The 18,556-nt window shown below is 37.6% G+C and overlaps 1 protein-coding gene across 1 annotated transcript in view; it reads left to right on the top strand.

Moving 5' to 3' along the window:
- Positions 1 to 17,977, top strand: part of LOC306844565 (serine/threonine-protein kinase BRSK2-like) — a 139,473-nt gene extending 121,496 nt beyond the window's left edge. Inside the window, exons 13-20 of the mRNA XM_079376792.1 lie at positions 289 to 342; positions 2,043 to 2,103; positions 4,515 to 5,172; positions 6,481 to 6,529; positions 8,113 to 8,236; positions 9,044 to 9,224; positions 9,925 to 10,014; positions 16,189 to 17,977. Of these exons, the coding sequence (XP_079232918.1) occupies positions 289 to 342; positions 2,043 to 2,103; positions 4,515 to 5,172; positions 6,481 to 6,529; positions 8,113 to 8,236; positions 9,044 to 9,224; positions 9,925 to 10,014; positions 16,189 to 16,211 (1,240 nt within the window). The 3' untranslated portion in view covers positions 16,212 to 17,977. The remainder of the gene's footprint in view (positions 1 to 288; positions 343 to 2,042; positions 2,104 to 4,514; positions 5,173 to 6,480; positions 6,530 to 8,112; positions 8,237 to 9,043; positions 9,225 to 9,924; positions 10,015 to 16,188) is intronic.
- The last annotated feature ends 579 nt before the right edge of the window (positions 17,978 to 18,556 follow it).

The raw sequence follows: 18,556 nt of genomic DNA, 5'->3' as shown, positions 1-18,556 counted from the left end.
AAAATCTGTTTCACAGCTAGTAAAGCAGCATGCTGAATGTGCCATATGCTGAATTTTAACTTCTAAAAGTGCTTTTAAAGGGAACAATGGGTTTTCTAATGTGCCTTTCATTTTTCTGTATTTTTGACATTTTACTACAAATTCTTTTTACTTTTTTCCATGTCCATTGTGATCCATTTCATCAGCCCTGTGTCCTTTCCCTGTGCAGATGCTTTGACTCAACTCCATGATGACTTTTGTAAATTACTCTAACTTTACTCTCTCTTACTGTAGTAAATCTGTTTTCAGTAAAAGCTTGGATATCTCAGATGCCAACCCCATACTGCAAAGCAAGGAGGAGAGGTATAAACCACCGCCATGCTTTCTTTTCTGTTCTGAAGATGCAGTGGGGTTTTTAACACTCAAAACATGCCACAGAGAGCACTGGCCTGTTATTTCAACCACTGACATTTAAGATCTTAAGAGCTTAGTTTGCTTGAGAAGGAAGTTAAAAAAGTGGAGGTTGCACGTGTAAATAAGAGTTTTTTTCCTCCTGGCTTGGCCTCTCAGTTTTGGTAAAGCAGCGGCCCTCTGGCTCCCTCCACACACATCAAAAGCATCTTATCTCCCTTATTTTGCCTTTCATGTTTCGTTTGATGTCTGGCATTTTTGTCCCTTGGTAGATCCCAAATTGTTAATTTCTTCCCCTCGCTCTCGTTTTGCCTTCATGCTTCTCTTGCCTTCACCCTGGATGTTTGTTTTTCTTAAAGTGATGTGTGCACTTTCAGTAGGTGAGAGACAGAGGTTATCCGATTGTTTGTGTTCATCTGTTCAAGCGTTTTTCGTTGACCTTGTGTTTCACAATCCTGTCTTACGTCTGCATTCACTGAGACTGTTTAGTCTGCCAGATAATAAAATGGGCCTTCAATATTTCCTTATAATTTATTTGATTTATTTATTTATTTTTATTTAATATTTGCTTTGAATACAAGTGCACTGGGTTAGGTACTGGTAAATGAATATTTACTGACAGGCTAGATAGATCAAATACATTTATGCATGTTTACAATTCAAAATGTAACGACTTAAATGAAACGAAAAGCTCCCCTGCATCTTTTATACAATTTTCAAACAGCATTTTTACAAGCAGTAGTTATCTTAAAATAGTTATAGCTTCATATTAACGATGCACTGCATATAAAATCTTTACAAATACTGTACAATGCTTAAAGAGAAGAAATATTAGCGCATATAGTTACTGTCCTCTAGTGCCTGTCCTTTCCTCGCATGAATTCCATAGTCATTTATTACACATATAAAGAGCTCTCTTCCTGGCGCTGTGTTTTTGGTAAGCCAATTAGCTGAATTCAAGAGGCATATAATGAACATCAGCATTGCGCTGAATCAGGCCGCAGTGCATTTGGTGTTGTGATTTTAATGCTTGAATGATTAAAGACAAATTGAGACCATTGCATAATTCTTATCTATGTAGCCTTTGCAAATGCAATTGATAAGTTTATGGATCAAATCCTTCCTGGAGTCAAATTGTGTGAGTCTGAATGTTGACACCGTTAGGGATGATTTACGAAAATCAAGGCAAATTGATTTTCAATTTGCCTTGATGACAAAACCCATTGTGTCCACGGTCAATTAAATCCCAATCATTTATTGGAGAATTACTGAACCATCTAATACACAATGAAGTTAGGAAGAACTCAGGGCCTCATACAGAACCTCATAAAAGGTTGTGATGACCTTTTACATCCTTAGGATGAGAAATTATAAATTGCTCAAATTTAATAGCAATTCAAAATATAAAAATAGCATAATCAACAAAAAGACCTAAAGGCCTACATAGAAAGTTGACATGTAATTAACAAAAATGCAAGATTTATGGTAAAATATAGAGGTCTGGTGTTATCCTGCTGTATCTGTCCAGGAATAAAATTAATTATTAATCATCTTTCACCCACACGACATGCTGAACCTCCTATAGAGGTATGACAGTGTGCTATATGTGAGGCAGAAACGTCTTTACTATGCATGTATGTGTGTAACTTTAGGTCCCGGTCCATCAGCGGAGCCTCTTCTGGTCTGTCCACTAGTCCCCTCAGCAGTCCTCGGGTAAGCCTTCCATCCATACTAAAACATTGTTTCACTCAGAGAGTCTGGTTGTGTTGAATTCCATAGCCAGCTGGTGTGGCGTCTATCTATAGAATATGAATTGATGAGAATATCATGGCACATGCCACATCTGTTTGATCTACAGCATGAATATATGCATTGATTGCATAATGCAGAGGTCTTCAATAGGTGGTACTGCTGGGTATTGTAAAAGTATGTAAATTCAACAGTTGGGAATCATTCAACAGTTTGGGGTCAGTATGATTTTTTGAAAGAAAAAAAATAATACCTTCATTCAACAAGAATGCATTGAATAGGTCAAAAATGACAGTAAAGTCTTTTAGATTGTTACAAAAGCTTTCTATTTCACAACAGTGCTGTTCTTTTGAAAATTCTGTTTATCAAAGAATCCTGCAAAAATGTATCATGGTTTCCACAAAACATTTTACGCAGCACAATTGTTTTCAACATTGATACTATAAGAAATGTGTCTTAAGCACCAAATCAGCATGTTCGAATGATTTCTGAAGAGTCATGTGACACTAAGACTGGAGTGATGCCGAAAATTCAGTTTTGTCGTCATAGGAGTAAATTACATTTTAAAATATATTCAAATATAAATCAGTTATTTTAATTTGCAATATTATTTCACTTTTTTATCAAATAAAAGCAGCTTTGGTGAGCACCTTTCAAAAACATTAAGAAATCTTACCAACCCCAAATATTTGAATGGTAATGTATGTTTATAAAATATTTTAATGCATTAATATGGTACCATACCCATGTTATTATAGGACAGGTTTAAAGTGCAACACTAAATTTGATAAAATATGTAAAAATGGGACCTTGTTCTGTCTTTATATCCACCAAGTGGGTTCTTGAAGACCACTGGCATAATGCAGCATTAAAGATTATTTCTGAGAAGTGTTAGTGATGACGGAGCATTAATGCTAATTCTGTATATTGTTAGCTTTGACAAGAAGACAAGACAGCCAATCGTATATTACCTATAAGCTGAAATGCTGCAGCAGCATTGCTGTCTGCCCCCACCCATCCACTACTTCTAGCCCAATCAGTCTACCATGCTTAGCATAATTACTGCTAATCTATGCCCAATTCACAGGCTTGTTGCCTTGAAATATTTGAAGCCCAAGTCACTAATGGCTTGTTAAAATCCCTTGAAAATCCCTGGTTCCTTACTAATAGTGGAGTCTCTGGATGTAGCCAGCTTTTACAGTTGATTTGTTTAAAGAGGCTAACCGATTACAAATCCACTACTAAGACCTCTCAATATGAGTTACATAAAGGAATTCCCTGCAGGATTCATCCCAAAGTCAATTCTGAATCCGGCCTGATCAAATATTCTGCAGTTTGAAATGTTCTACATTTGGAGAATGTCTGCAGTGGTGCCCTTTCACTGATGAAAATGGCTCACATAGAGAACAGGCTTGGTGGAAGTAATTTGAATTAGTCTGTGAAGAACTCCTTGATACAGCTCATCTGAGATTAGTTTTACTGCTCAGACACAGACTTAAAGGTTTGTCATGGAAGAATCTTCCCTGCGGTATGAAAGAGCTTTAAAAATCCATTTTATTGCATTCGTGCTCTTCTTTATTCCGTGCTATGGTTGCGGCTGGTACAGTTAACACTCCATTGTATTTCTTTGATGTTTTACAATATGCTTGATGAGCTTTCACTTCGCTGATTGTAATCACACTCTTTAATTTAGTGACCTGTTTTGAATCAGTCGCCTGTTTCTGACCCAATTATTATTATTATTAGCGTCATCTGTCAAACAGCATCCTCATATCATACATCCAACAGCAGCATTGTACTCTATGCTCTGTTTAATGGTCAACTGCACTTATTTCCACTAGCCATTTTAATAGTGTGGCGCTATTGTCTTGAAAAACTCTTGAAAATATATGTCTGTATCACCTTTTATGTCATTTCTACCTAATTTATGATGACTATTTCAAACTTTATGAGGTATTCTGACAATAGCGTCCTTTTACAGCAAAGCCTTGCACAAATTTCCTGCTTGCTTAGTCAGTGCTGACAACACCTCTTTTATTTTCATCCCAACAACAACCCAGAGCTTTTTTGTTGCTAATTTCTGTTGCTGATTTTGGTTTGTTTTGGGAACACTGGTTTGGGAACATTTTATTTCCACTGTCTTGTTGCCTCTTGGCTGGTTGTGCTAATGGCATGTTTTTTTCTTTCTTTCTTTCTTTCTGCACTTCCTCCCTCACTTCTCATCACCGGTGGCTTGTTCGCCATCTTTTCATGTTTGGTGTCGGTGTGTGTGTGCGTCTGCGCCATAATGCCTGTTAACTACGGGGCCGTGTGTTGTGTGTATGGGCTGTGTTGGTTCATTTTATGCTGCTGGCTCTGTGCATGCGCTCTTACAGCCCATGCGGCGGTTCGCCGTTCCTCCACAATCCGCAGAACTCACGCAGTCGCCCAACCACAGCCCCACCCACGCGCCTGTGTCCCGGGTGAACGGCACAGGCCCCCACTCCCCCAAAACCTTTCAACCAAAGACAATTGTCCATCAGCCCAACAACAAAACCCAGACCCTTCCAGCCAAGCCCAAAGTTGCAGACAAGCCCCTTCAGGCCACCAGGTCCAACCCGCTCCCTAACACGACGGCCGTGCCATCTGTGGCCAAGTCGGAACCGTCTACGCCCTGCCAACCCCTGCCCCCGCCGATGCCCGGCAGCCCGAAAGTGCGCCGCCCACCTCTCACGGTGCCGCACAAGCTCTCCGTTCCCCTTTCGCCCCTTTCGCCCATCCGGCTTCACCACCTTCACCCGCTGGCCGGGACTGACCACAACGGCAAATCTATCCCCACCATACAGGTTACGCCCCACCCCTCCCCCAGGGGCAGCCCATTGCCAACTCCGAAAGGAACGCCGGTGCACACGCCTAAGGAGAGTCCAGCGGGGACCCCTAGCCCCACCCCACCCCCCAGCCCCTCCATTGGAGGCATGCAGTGGAGAACACGCCTCAACTCCATTAAGAACAGCTTCCTTGGCTCACCACGCTTCCACCGCAGGAAACTACAAGGTACCACCAGTGCTGGAGATATCTCAAAGCAGTTTTTAATAACCTTTTACATCAACCTGCCCAGGGACTGCAAAAGAAAATTTGCCATTTTGGCTAAATATAGGAACATTTACATTGATATGATTTTTTTTATGTGTAATGTCTCTGATTAAATAAACAAGGGATTACCTTATTAAAAATTAAAACTCAGAGTTAATTTATTAATGACAGATTATTAAAATTCTACTCTATTTTTCTTTTGTGTAAATAAATTAAAACACGAAAACAAAAATTAATCATTTTAAATACACAGGTGAATTTAGAATGTATTACAACATTATAATATACAGTGAGAATTTTTTTTTTTTAATTTACAAAAGATAACATTTAACAAATTAGTGTGTTTAAATACTGAAGGGATCCTTTGCTCAAAAATTTTAATTCTGTCATCTTTTACTCTCCCATCAATGTCGTTCCAAACCTGTGTGACTTGCTTTCTTCTGTGGAACATTGAAAAAAAAAACATTTTGAAGATTTTTAATTAAAGTCAAAACAATGCTGGACCCCACTGACTATTATTACAGGAAAAAAACAAAAGGAAAAAACATCAGCTTTTTGTTCCACAGAAGAAACAAAGTCATACAGGTTTGGAGCAACATGAGGATAAGAAAAAGATGACAGAATTTAAATTTTTCGCTGAAGTATATTTTAACTTCAACTGTATCTATTAATTTTAAGGTTAATCTAAAAGTAAAAATGTAAAAACACATGCACATTTAAATAATGAATTACAAGATGTCTAATGGTACCAATTAATTATGCATCCCTTATAAAACCCTAATTTTATATGGCTCTAAAGCAATGATATGCAGGATCAGGTGTAAAATAAAGCACCGTAGCCTGTACATATATAGTAAAAAGCATTTAGCTGAAAGAACGATGCTTGCTAATCCTTTTTTATTAGGGTTTTAGGTTGACATCCCCCTCATAGAGAGGGATATTCCCTAAGGATTGATTTTACAGATCGCTGGGTAATAAACTCAATGATACTCCATTATCAGCTATATCTGCTGATATATCTAGTAATGATAATGAAAACTGCGCAAGCATCTCCCCTCACCTCCAGCTGTTCCTCTTTCCCTCTTCTACTGGGAAGAGGATCAGATGAGCTGATAGAAGGGGGTTGAATTACTCTTAATCTCTGCAGGTTTGGAGTAATTAGCTGTGGTTAATCAGCATTCCCCTCCTTAGGTTGTGAATGTCTAATCTCTCAGGATATAGAGTATGATGCTAATTCCACCGAGGCTTGTTCGCTTTGTCTCTTTCCAGTTCCCACACAAGAGGAAATGTCCAACCTAACACCAGAGTCTTCCCCCGAGTAAGTATTAGCTATTTTCGAAGACAATCAAGTAAAATATGCAGTTTTATTAAGTCCCAGAGTGTGAAAGAAACACTAAAATAATACTAAATTATAATTGAATTAAAATAAATGTTAGTTCAATACTCATTATTCTAGTAGATGTATCACCTTTTGAATTAACCTGAGCTGTTGAGAGGTAAATCACCAACACTCAATAAAAGCTTGCTTAATTAAGACACTTAACTTTTGCTCTTTATACTTACTTTTTCTCCAAATTTTATTATAATTTGAAAGTAGCTCTGAAAACTCTGCAGCTAAAGTTAATGTGGTGGTCCAAACACTGTCCCCATTAGCCGAGTTTGTTGCTGAAGACATTATCAGGGAATAGTTTGTCATGAATAATTCAGTGTTTTAGTTCCACTTAGCTTCACAGGCACGCAAAGCAGCACCACGGTGGAAACTTTCTTCTGGAGTGTTTTCCTCTTATTTTGCTGTTGTTTTGTTAAGTTCTTGGTGAGAGACTGTCACAATATGTTGGGCTGGCTCAAATATGGCCTTGATAGTTTTACTGTGGTAAAATCTCTTACACACAGGCTTTTGTCATTAAATATTTGAGAAACTTTTCAACTTCTCAGTCCTTTCAGTGGTCAGCAAATCATGTGTCATGACAAACCCATGTCATGTTAATCTAGTTGACCAATATCTCTGTGTTAACTCACAAATTTTAAATTGAACGTGTACATTAAAAGAAAAAAAATAATGAAAAGAAGAATAAAATTGATTTCATTGAAGTAATTGTATTTGAGATGTGTATAGTGCTGCACAGCATTTGGTCATATATTATGAAAGGTTTGAATTGTTTGACAGCCATGTAATGTCACCTTTCTAAGTTATATATATAGAGACACCATCGTTTGATGTCCTGAAAATGGTCTGCCAGCTTTTCTATTGGTGAAGTTGAAATATATACTACATTCAGAAATTTGGGATCAGTAAGAATTTACTTTATTCAACATGAATGCATTAAATTGATCAAAAGAGATGTAAAGACATGTATAAGGTTACAAAAGATTTATATTTAAAAAAGATTGCTTGTCTTTTGAACATTAATCTTGGTTTCTACCAAAAAAAATAATTAAATGCAGTACAACTTTTTCACCATTGATGATAATAGGAAATGTTTCTTGAGAACCAAAACCGTATATTGGAATAATTTCTGAAGGATCATGTGACACTGAAGACTGGAGTAATGATGCTGAAAATACAGTTTTCCATTACAGAAATAAATTACATTTTAAAAAAAGAAAACATTGGTTTTAAATGTTTGACAATATTGTTTTTACTGCATTTTTGATCAAATAAATGCAGCCTTGGTGACACTTCTTTCAAAAACATAAAAAAACAACCTTAGTAACCCCAAACATTTCAATTGATGATATGGTGTATATGAAGAGCAGAAAATGTGTTGTTTAGATTTATGCAAATGTTAGTCTGTAACAGCACGCAATGAGATGTAAACTCGATTCATTCACAGTATGTGACTTGAGTAATGTTTGTATGTATTGTGTTATCTTGTTCAATCATGCTTTTCTTTTTCACAGACTTGCCAAAAAATCTTGGTTTGGAAATTTTATTAACCTTGAAAAGGAGGAGCAGATTTTTGTGGTGATTCGGGACAAGCCTCTGAGTTCCATCAAAGCAGATATTGTTCACGCCTTTCTGTCTGTAAGTCTTCAATGAGTATGTGAATTCTGTCATCATTTACTCACCCTCATCTCGTTCCAAACCTGTTTGACTTTTCTTTCTATCGTGAGGCTTTTGAGTTTCAAAGATTATGCAAACACACCATACAAATATTAGAAGTGTCAGACTTGTGCTATATTGCAAATCTTCTAAAGCCAAGCGATTGCTCTTGTGTGACAACAGACCCATATTGAAGTTATTCACTTATAACCTTCTGCTGTGGTGGGCTGTTAAGCTCTGCGACCGAATCATTGGGCTGAATTGAACAAATCATTCAGACCAGTTTTGTGAACTTTATCAGCTGATTGATTGAAAAGATCTGACTCAAAATAAAGAATCATTGGCAAATCTGATATCATTTAACTCATGAAATAATTTTATATATATATATATATATATATATATGTGTGTGTGTGTGTGTGTGTATATATATATATATATATATATATATATATATGTATGTATGTATGTATGTATGTATGTATGTATGTATGTATGTATTTATTTCACTTCAGCCATAATCTGCAAAGTGTCATCTTGAAAAAGAGACCAAACTTAAGTTAAAAATAATAATAATAATAATATTTACATTGGAAATGTCTTTTTCAGCTCTATGCTCATAAAATATAATTTAGTACCATAAAATCCCCTAAAATTACAAACTATTAAAGAAAACCAATATTGAACTAAAATATAGTATATTTATTACATTGAGAAAAAAAAAAAAAAAACACACCAAAGGGCTAAATAATCACACAATGTTCATTTTGGGGTGAATTTCTCTCTCAGATTCCCAGCCTCAGCCACAGTGTGGTGTCTCAGACGAGTTTCCGGGCAGAATACAAATCCACGACCAGCCCCACCGTGTTCCAAAAACCAGTGAAGTTCCAGGTGGACATCACCTACACCGAAAGCATGGCTGCCACCAAGGAGAACGGCATCTACTCTGTCACTTTCACACTGATCTCAGGTAACCATGCCGACAGTGAGAAACCCATTTTGATGTCATAAACTCGCTGGCAGCCAATAGAAACACAAAGGGATGTGTGTGTGGGTGATGGAGAGGCTGGTTGATGATGTTGAACTTCTGTCTTTCGCAGTGGTGAGAGAATTTTTTTCTCTCCCTCTCTCTCATTCCGCAAGCAATCCCCTCCTCCATTACACTCCCCCTCTCTTACGAAGACTCTGAAAATAGACCGACTGCTCGAGGGGGTAATGGAAAAAATTTAACTAAAAGAGGCCTTTTTGCCTCCTGGTAATCACTATGCATTTTCAACCTGCTGTGTTTCAAAGGACAATCCAAAAAGATCCTGTGCTGCTGGTGCCATTACTGCAAACCCCATCCCTCGCTTTTCATTCTTGCCCTCGCTCTTTTTCGCTCTCTTGGCTACACAAAGGGGATTGAATCTTGTTCTTAAAGTTACACATTTTAAAGTGCGTGTGTGTGCACGTGTCATAAACTCAGTCGTGGGCCGAAAGCACCATAAAAATCAGCCTCATGCCATTAAACTTTGAGGCAGCCGCTAGGGGGAATAAACCCAGGATGTGTCAGCATAAATGTACATTAATTTCGAAAGACACGCATGTACCAGTTTGTACAGGATCATTGCAAAACATTTATATGGTTTTCTGTGTGTGTGTGTGTGTGTGTGTGTGTGTGTGTCTGGCAGGTCCCAGCCGACGCTTCAAACGGGTGGTGGAGACGATTCAGGCTCAGTTGTTAAGTACACATGACCAGCCTGGTGTCCAGCAGGTGTCTGGTGAGTGGCAAATCACTCCACTGACACACCTCTCTTTCTCTGAACATGCATGGCGCCTAGCCCACCCTTGCAGAGCACTGAACGCTGCACACACCCATCAAGGTCAAACGAGTCTTTCCAGTGTTTAATATGGTTGTTAGAGGTGGTTTCAAAGACATTTTCAGGCCATCAGATTGTTAATATGAAAACGAACTTCTCTAGATGCAATGTATCCACTGTTCCATTAATGTCGGATGTGATGTCTTATCTAAAGGTGCTGGAAATACATGTTTGACCTTATCAGAGCACATTGCACAGAATTGCATTGCAAGGCACTGGCACACATGCACACACTCTCCTTAGCAGTCACACACACACACACACACACACACACATACAGAGCATGCTAGAGCACCACTTGCATGTATTAACAAGGGTTTATATACATACCCAGGAAATTTCTTGCTGATATCTAAATCAAACCTGTGTCCCAAGTAAATCAGTTAGGCTTCAAATTGTTCATTCTACGAGCAGAAATGTGATGGGCTAGACTGTGGATCCTGCTGGAGATGATGATATAAAATAACAGAGAAATCCTCTGCCTGTCTTCTCACATGGCTGTTTGTGCACATGGCGAAGAGCCTGTTACAGCTCCCTCTGCTGGACAGCCCCAAATCCTTACTGTCCAAAAGCAATATCACTGAGTATTACAGAAAAGGGAGTTTGGCATTTCATAATACCATAATATCATTCTGCATTATATCTCCTGTGCACAATAAGCACATTTTCCATGTGCATAAAATACCTGGATGACTTCCAAATCCAGTGCATTGGAATACACAAAGGGAATCTAGGTAGTTTATACATATATACAGTTTATTTAGTTTAGAAATGCAAAATACATTTACATTACATTTACATTTATTCATTTAGCTGACGCTTTTTATCCAAAGCGACTTACAATTGCTATATATGTCAGAGGTCGCACGCCTCTGGAGCAACTAGGGGTTAAGTGTCTTGCTCAGGGACACATTGGTGTCTCACAGCGGATTCGAACCCGGGTCTCTCACACCAAAGGCATGTGTCTGTAATCACTGCCTGTAATGTTTAGAGCTGCATAAAGGATGGAATACACTACACAACCTTTAATATCTTATCAGAACTGAAGTGAATACTTCACTTGTCGGCTTTGTAAATGGTTAAAAATAAAAACTAGCCAACATACGCAGGACTACTTTTGAGTAGTTTGGAACACAACAAGCTCATGCAGAAACATGCACCTTGTTGCATGTATTTTAAAACTGACTCAAAATATAAATGCCTGTTGTCCTTTGACTGAATCGTTGTCAGAAGCTAAAACATCAGAGTCTGTGCCCCATAATACTCTATTTTCTGATTTTCTGTGAAATCTGTCAGCTCAAATCTGCCGACTAGCTCTGACTTTGAGAAACTAGTGTTGACTTGTCCAAACTGAAAATCAGGGTAAAAATAAAGGCAAGTCATGTACTGTATTCCAGCTTCAGTGCTTCCTGTTTCACGTACGTCTTTTGAAAATAATAGGCAGTGTACAATGTACTGGTAATTTGCTAGTATTTTATTCGTTACTCTTGAAGGTATTGCATATTTATATTTTGGCAAACAGGTCATCCATGTATTATATGTTTCATACAGAAACGTATTGTGCACAGCACAACCTACATCCTGCATACTTAAAAAAAAATTAGTATGATAGTAAGACATTTCAAACAAACCCCCCCTCTCTCAGTGCCTTATTCCAAAAATATTCCTAAAATATGATAGGTAATCATATTCATATTGTGCATTTGGACTGTCTTAAAGAAAAGAGCTGTTATCAGGATCGTGTAGCTTTAAAGATGTGCCATCCTCTCATCCTTCCCTTCCCCTGGCATTGCCCTTCACCCCCTGCTCTCCCACGGCTGTTGAGTGAATGGGCATGAGAGCTTGAGTGAGCAGACATGCACAGCACTGAGCACCAGCATGCTTCAGTCTCAACAGATGTGGCCACGTAATAAACATCTGTGCAAGGAGGTTGAATCACTGAGTTCATGTTGTTACTGTAAAGTCAATAGGTGCATTGAGAATGTCATTTTAGGCTAATTATTTGATTTGATTGGACATGTTACAGTAATATGTCATGTTCCTTTGACAGGAAAGCGTTCAAAGGGTGGTAAGAGGTCTATTTTAACTCTTTTGCCACAGTGTACGTCACTTTATCATACACACACTATCCAATGTGTGGCACTTAAACAAAGAGGCCCTTTAAAGGGATAGTTCACCCAAAAATGGCATTTCTATAATCATTTACTCACCCTTATGTCATTCTAATCCTGTAAGACTTTTGTTGATCTTTAAAACACAAATCAAGATATTTTAATAACACCCTCTCCTTTTGGTCCACGCAATAAAAACTACTGTAAAAAAAAGAAGAGACACAGATTCACACAGACAAGAACATATTTGATTTAGGCTTTTGTGTCTCTAGTTGTATTAAACTCCTTGATTCATATGAATTACCTCGACAATCCCTTTTTGTACATTTGATGCATTAGAGTTTTATTTGCACAGGTTTTCATAAACACATCTTCATTTGTATTTTGAAGATGAATGAAAAGTATTATGGGTTTGAAGTGACACAAGGGTGAGAATTAAAAAAATAAATTAAAATTTAATTTTTGGATGAACTATCCCTTTAATTTTGAAATATGCAGAAGTGTGTGTGTTTGTGTGGGAGTGTGTGTGCATGAGCTCACTTGCTAGGACAATCCATGAAAGTTTAAATTCTCTAGAGTGAAAACACTTCATACATTCGTCATGTTGTTTTTCTCTCCGCATTCAATTCTTGCATCATTTTACTTTGTTTTTGTGGGTCAATTGTTGCATCTGAATCACTTTGGTGAAAAGCCTTGTTAATTTAAACATTTAATCAGCAGCGCTTATGAATCTGTTAAACCAGGTTTTTTATTTGAAGATTATGTCTGAGCTTTTATGTTAGCATGTTTCTCAGCACCTCTTTTCTCTAAACATTTCTTTCATGTTGATCATTTGGGACTTTTACAGTAGAAGTAATCATCTGTAGAATCGCTGTATAATGAGGGGCAGAATCCTAATGGGACTAGTTTTCTCAGCGTGGCCTACTTATGTAGAGCCCTATAAATACAATATGAGTATTAAAACAGGCAACAGTGAAGTCTGGTATGTGTTTGCTATTGGATTAATAGTCATTTTAAAGGAATACAGTTACTTATTAGCCATTATTTGTCATGTAATCTCACTAACATACACAAGATCCTAGCAAAAATACAATAAAGCCTTGAATGTATTTGCCATTTCAGCTGCTTTTATACTTTATCAGGATTATTAGATTCCATAGCTGTGGATCTTTGTGTTATGTCATTTCAGATTGATTTAACCTAGTGGGGTTAAATTTAGAAATATTGTAGCTACAAATTTAATCATACGGGTGAGATATAAATCCATTGTCTTTAGCCCAGAGCTATTTCACTGGAGCTCAGCACATGCCCCGTAAAAGGAAAAATAGCCATGCTGTACTGGTTGTTTTCTGTGTCTGCAATAGTTTACCCAGCATAAATCTAAACGGAGATGAACATTTGTAATGGCTCACAGCAGAAATGCTGAAGCAGTGTCCTGTGTGTCTCAAAGCTGCCACAGCTGTCATGTCTCTTTCAGAGTCTCTTAGGCTATAGCAAAGCAGCCTGTCTTCTAGGGAAGCGGCAGTTTCGAGCTTTCTGTCATGATGTTGAGAGGAGTCCAGATTGTATTGAGAGACTCAGAGACAAGCTCTGGAACTAAAGCAATCTACTCTAGTGTTCACATAGGCCGCGGTCTGCCATGTTACAGCTTGTGCTATCGGGCTGCTGCTGCTCGGTCACTTATGGAATTGGTTTGCAAGCCTGTGCTGGTGTCAAATAGGGTGTGTAGTTAATCCTTCTGGGCTGACTGTCAGGTGTATTCAGAATCTGCAACAATTTGTACCACTACATTTCAATCCATTTTATGAGATTTCATTTTTGGCCTTTGATTTGAATCAGAAATGATGAATTTAGCATGAATATATTTAGCTGTATATGTACCAGGGTGTAAATATATGCTCTGACAAAGAATCATCATTTATATAATTATGATTCTTTACTAAATCATGAAATTTGTTCATGACTGCATTGATTTCAAATTTTTTTTTTTTAGCTACATTTATAGAGTCACTAACATATGGTGCAAAGTGTTGTCCAATTCCTGAACAAATGGCTATTATACAGTTTTACCAGTGTAGTCAGATTGGCAAAAGAATGATTGAACCCGTTCTTTCAAGTGAATGAAAAGCATACAGCGTTTAGTTTGATTTGATGAACAAATTATTTTCATGGACCAGTTCTTTTATGTGAATCAGAAACATACAGCATGACCAGTGTCGTCTGATTTATAAATGAATGATTCTCATGAACCTGTTCTTTTAAGTGATTCAGATACATACAGTGCAACCAGTGTAGTCTGATTCCTGAACAAATGACTATTATGAACTAGTTATTTTGAGTGAATCAATAATATATACCATGACTAGTGTTGTTAGATATGCAAACTTATGATTCTCTTGAACGGGTTCGTTTAAGTGAGTCAAAACAGCATGACCAGTGTAGTCCAATTTATGAAAACAAATGATTCTTATGAACTGGTTCTTTTAAGTTAGACAAAAAATACAATGCATCCAGTATAGTCCGATTCACGAATGATTCTTATGAACTGGTTCTTTTAAGAGATCCATATAGTTCAATTCCCGAACAAATGACTTGTAAAAATAAGTTATTTTTAGTAAATCAAATACATACAGTGCAACCAGTATAGTCAGATTCACGATTGAATGAAGCTTATAAACTGATTGCATGACCAGAGAAGTCAGATTGACTAACTAATGTTTCCTCTGAACCAATTCTGTTAAGTGAATCAAAAACATACAGCATGAGCAATGTAGTACAAAAAAAAAATAAAAAAATTTGTTCTCGTAAACAAGTTCTTTTAAGGGAGTCAAAAAATACAAGTTCTATAGATTCTATAATGAATGGTTCTCATGAGCCGGTTCTTTTAACTGGATTAAAAAAACAAAACAGCATGACCGGAGTAGTCCAATTCGCATATAATTTTTTCTCGTGAACAAGTTCTTTCAAGTGAATCAATCAGACGATTTTCATTGTCAGGTGTACCAATGCATTTTTACACCACTAATTTATATTAAACAGCTTACAGTATTTGCTAAAGTCTTCATTGATGTATATACACACACAATTTGGGATATGAATTCTGAATTTGAGGTTTGATGTCTAATTAAGAACAAGTCATTGGCCATATACCTTTAATTTCTTTGCAATGAATCAACACTATCACATCTCTTTCCATTTCATTCAGTGAAGATCACAGATCAGATGGAGACTGCTCAGCCACTCACTACCACAATAAGACCTTTGACCAGTAATTCAGCTGTAATGTCAAACATGCCTGCAGATGTGTGCTGTATCCGTGTCAGTGTGTTCTGATACATGGCTTATTGTCTCCAGTTAATGCAGTCTCGTCCTGCCTCTCATCATCTCACCTTGCCTCGTCTGTGATCCTCATTGTTCATGTATTTGTTCTCTGTCTCTCTCTCTCTCTCTTGTTTTCTTGTTCTTCTCCTCTTCTCCCGTCTGTGCACCCAGGCAGCGCATTCAGTAACTTCTTTGACGTAATTAAACAGCTCTTTTCAGACGAGAAGAACGGGCAGGTGTCCCATCCGCCCGGCACGCCCAAGCATGCCAACGGCAAGAGACATGAGCCTGAGCCTAATGACTCCAAATGTCCATCTGGCCAAGACAAAGCCAAGATGGCACCATCAGTTGGGACACAGGAACAACCTTAAAACCAGGAGAAACACTAGATACTAGTTTTAAAATAAAATAAAGAAAATAATCCAGTCATGGTGAAAGGATGTTGTTGACTCAAGTTGGTTTTAACCAAGCCTCTACAAAGAATGAATATTGAAGTACTGTATGTACTGACCCGACACTTTACAAAAGGCGCATACAGACACACATGCCTGTTTTTTTATTTTTTTCTGTCCAGTGTTGATTGTTCTTCACGGTTTCTCGTTATGTTCTGTTTTATGATGCCTTTATTTATTTCTGCTACCAGGAATTATCCAGAAAACGTGTTAAAGCCCCAAGTCCTGCTCTTGCACAAGATTCATGTATGGCACATTGATGGAGGGCACATTACACAGGAAGTTCAGTACAAGCAGCTGAGGGAAACTCCTCATTCTGATGCATCTAAACACCCAAAAACCGACAAGAGCTCCAAGCTTTTCCTCAACTCCTTCCTCCTGCAGCTACTGTACATACAGCCACACATGTCCAAGGATTTGGAGTGAAGCCTTAAAATAAAGAAGTTTATGAATTCTCACCAAGCTAACCCACAATTCATCTTTTTATTTAAACATACATGTTTTATCCTTGCTCGTCTTCTTTCCTCCCCGTTCTCTGCTAATGCACATACAAACACAAACACAGACGTACATACAGGACATCGTTACAAAAGGACAAATGGCTAATGGAACTCTGGATATCATAACGCACGTGTCTGAGGAGTTGCCCTCGAGGACAGTTGTTGGATTCTATTCTTTTCAATGTAGTCTTTCTTTGTGAAATGGAGAATTTAAAACATTTTATGGACTCAGTATCATTGCTGTACAAGATTTGGAGATCCTATTTGAAAAATGGTGGGGATGAACTTTTGGGGCGGCTCGTGGACTGAGTCACGGGGGTGGGAGGGGGGCGTCACAGTAAATGATCTATTCTGTTGTACAGACTGAAAATATTCCTTATGTAACAAATGTCTATCAGTGACATTGCTTAGATGAATTGTTGCCACATCCTGTTTTTTCTCATGTAGCGTTCATGAAATGTTAGTTTTGAATGACAAATATGCTTAATGTATTCGAGGGTTACTCATGATGTCAATTTTCGATTTGTATTTATTTTGAGTTTAATTTTTATTGAGAAACATCTGCAGGATTCAGAGACCTTTTACCCTTTTTTGTAATTTATTATTTATGTGTTTGTCTTTTTTAATTTATTCAGCTGGGGAATATTTATATATAAAACAAAACCGGGTGGTGGAGATTTGATTGTTTGCATCAGGGCGACTCATCAGATTGTTTTGAAGGATCTTGTGTTTTGTGTACGATAACACTTATCCGATTTTGTGAATGAAGCACTCTTTCTTTCCCGGCTTTGACCAGATTAAAGAGCTTGTAGTATATGTTCAATTATTTATTGGTAATTTAAGAATGTAGACTAGCCTCTTTAGGGTGGGGGGTGAGGAATAATGAAGTATTGATATTTGTCACTCATCTCATTGTGCGTGTAAAACAGATGGACGAGCTCAAATCACATGTTGTAAATAGACAACTTTGGGCAAACGATTTTCTAAAACCATCAAGGGGATCCTGCTGCTCCTGACTCTATTTCTCGTATTGCATGTCCGACATTCGGCTTTAATTTGCATGATGTTGTGGATGTTAGATTTCTCCTCCTCTTCACCTTTTTCATCATCGACTTGTTTCACCCGGTATCACGCCTTCATTTTCAGTTGATCGTTTTTCTCTCATCTCCCTTATCATGAACGCTTTCTCGCCACATGCTCTGCTGCATCATGCTCTCGGGAAGGGGGTCTGAGATGTCATAACACATGATCACTTATGGGAACATACAGCGTGGAGAATAAGCGGAGATGTAATCTAAGCAATACACATTGTTGTCCTTCCTATTTTGTACTTTGGGAGAAAAAAAGGAGCAAAGCTGGATTGTAATGTATCACGGATTTGATTAATACCTGAGCGGGAAAAATAGAATCGCCGCTAATGTATCCCCTTGTAACTACTGTGAACAACTTCAGTGCAACGGAAATAAATCCATTGACTTTGGGAGGTTGTATGTGTTTGCTGTTTTCTCTGAAACGTAGGTTGAGCGGAGCAAAATGAGCCCCTAGTTTACTTTTTTTTTTTTTCTCTCTACTAGATGGCACAACATCTCAACACTTGATGAATGGCTGTTTATTTTTTTCTTTTTATCTGAATTTCAGCTTTTTTGTAAGATTGTCACTAATTAAGTGATCTAATTTTGTCTCTAGGAAAATAGTGATCTCTGACATTTAATGTTGAATGTCAAGTTTGTCTACTGAGGGATATGGACACATTATAATGTTGTTAGATTTGTGGATTAAAAAATCAAATTAGACCCTTGGAGTAAGATGGGGTTGGGTTATTAGGACATATTAAAGTAGGCTAAATAAGTTAAATTAATCAATTAGAATGTACAGTGTTGCTATTTGCTCTTTAGTGTGTGTGTGTATTATTTACTATTTAAATTTTGTAAAAAAATGTATATAATTATTTAAAAATGTAAACAATTTAAGCATCCTCCTAGATATTTTCAAATTTATCCACATACTGTATGATGCAAATGATTTTGCCGTCTGATTCAAATGTCTGGGATCACAAAAG

The sequence above is a fragment of the Barbus barbus genome (genome assembly GCF_936440315.1).
Source record: "Barbus barbus genome assembly, chromosome: 1".
Taxonomy (NCBI): domain Eukaryota; kingdom Metazoa; phylum Chordata; class Actinopteri; order Cypriniformes; family Cyprinidae; genus Barbus; species Barbus barbus.
Note: the sequence above shows the minus strand (reverse complement) of the source record. Positions and strands in the feature narration are given on the sequence as shown.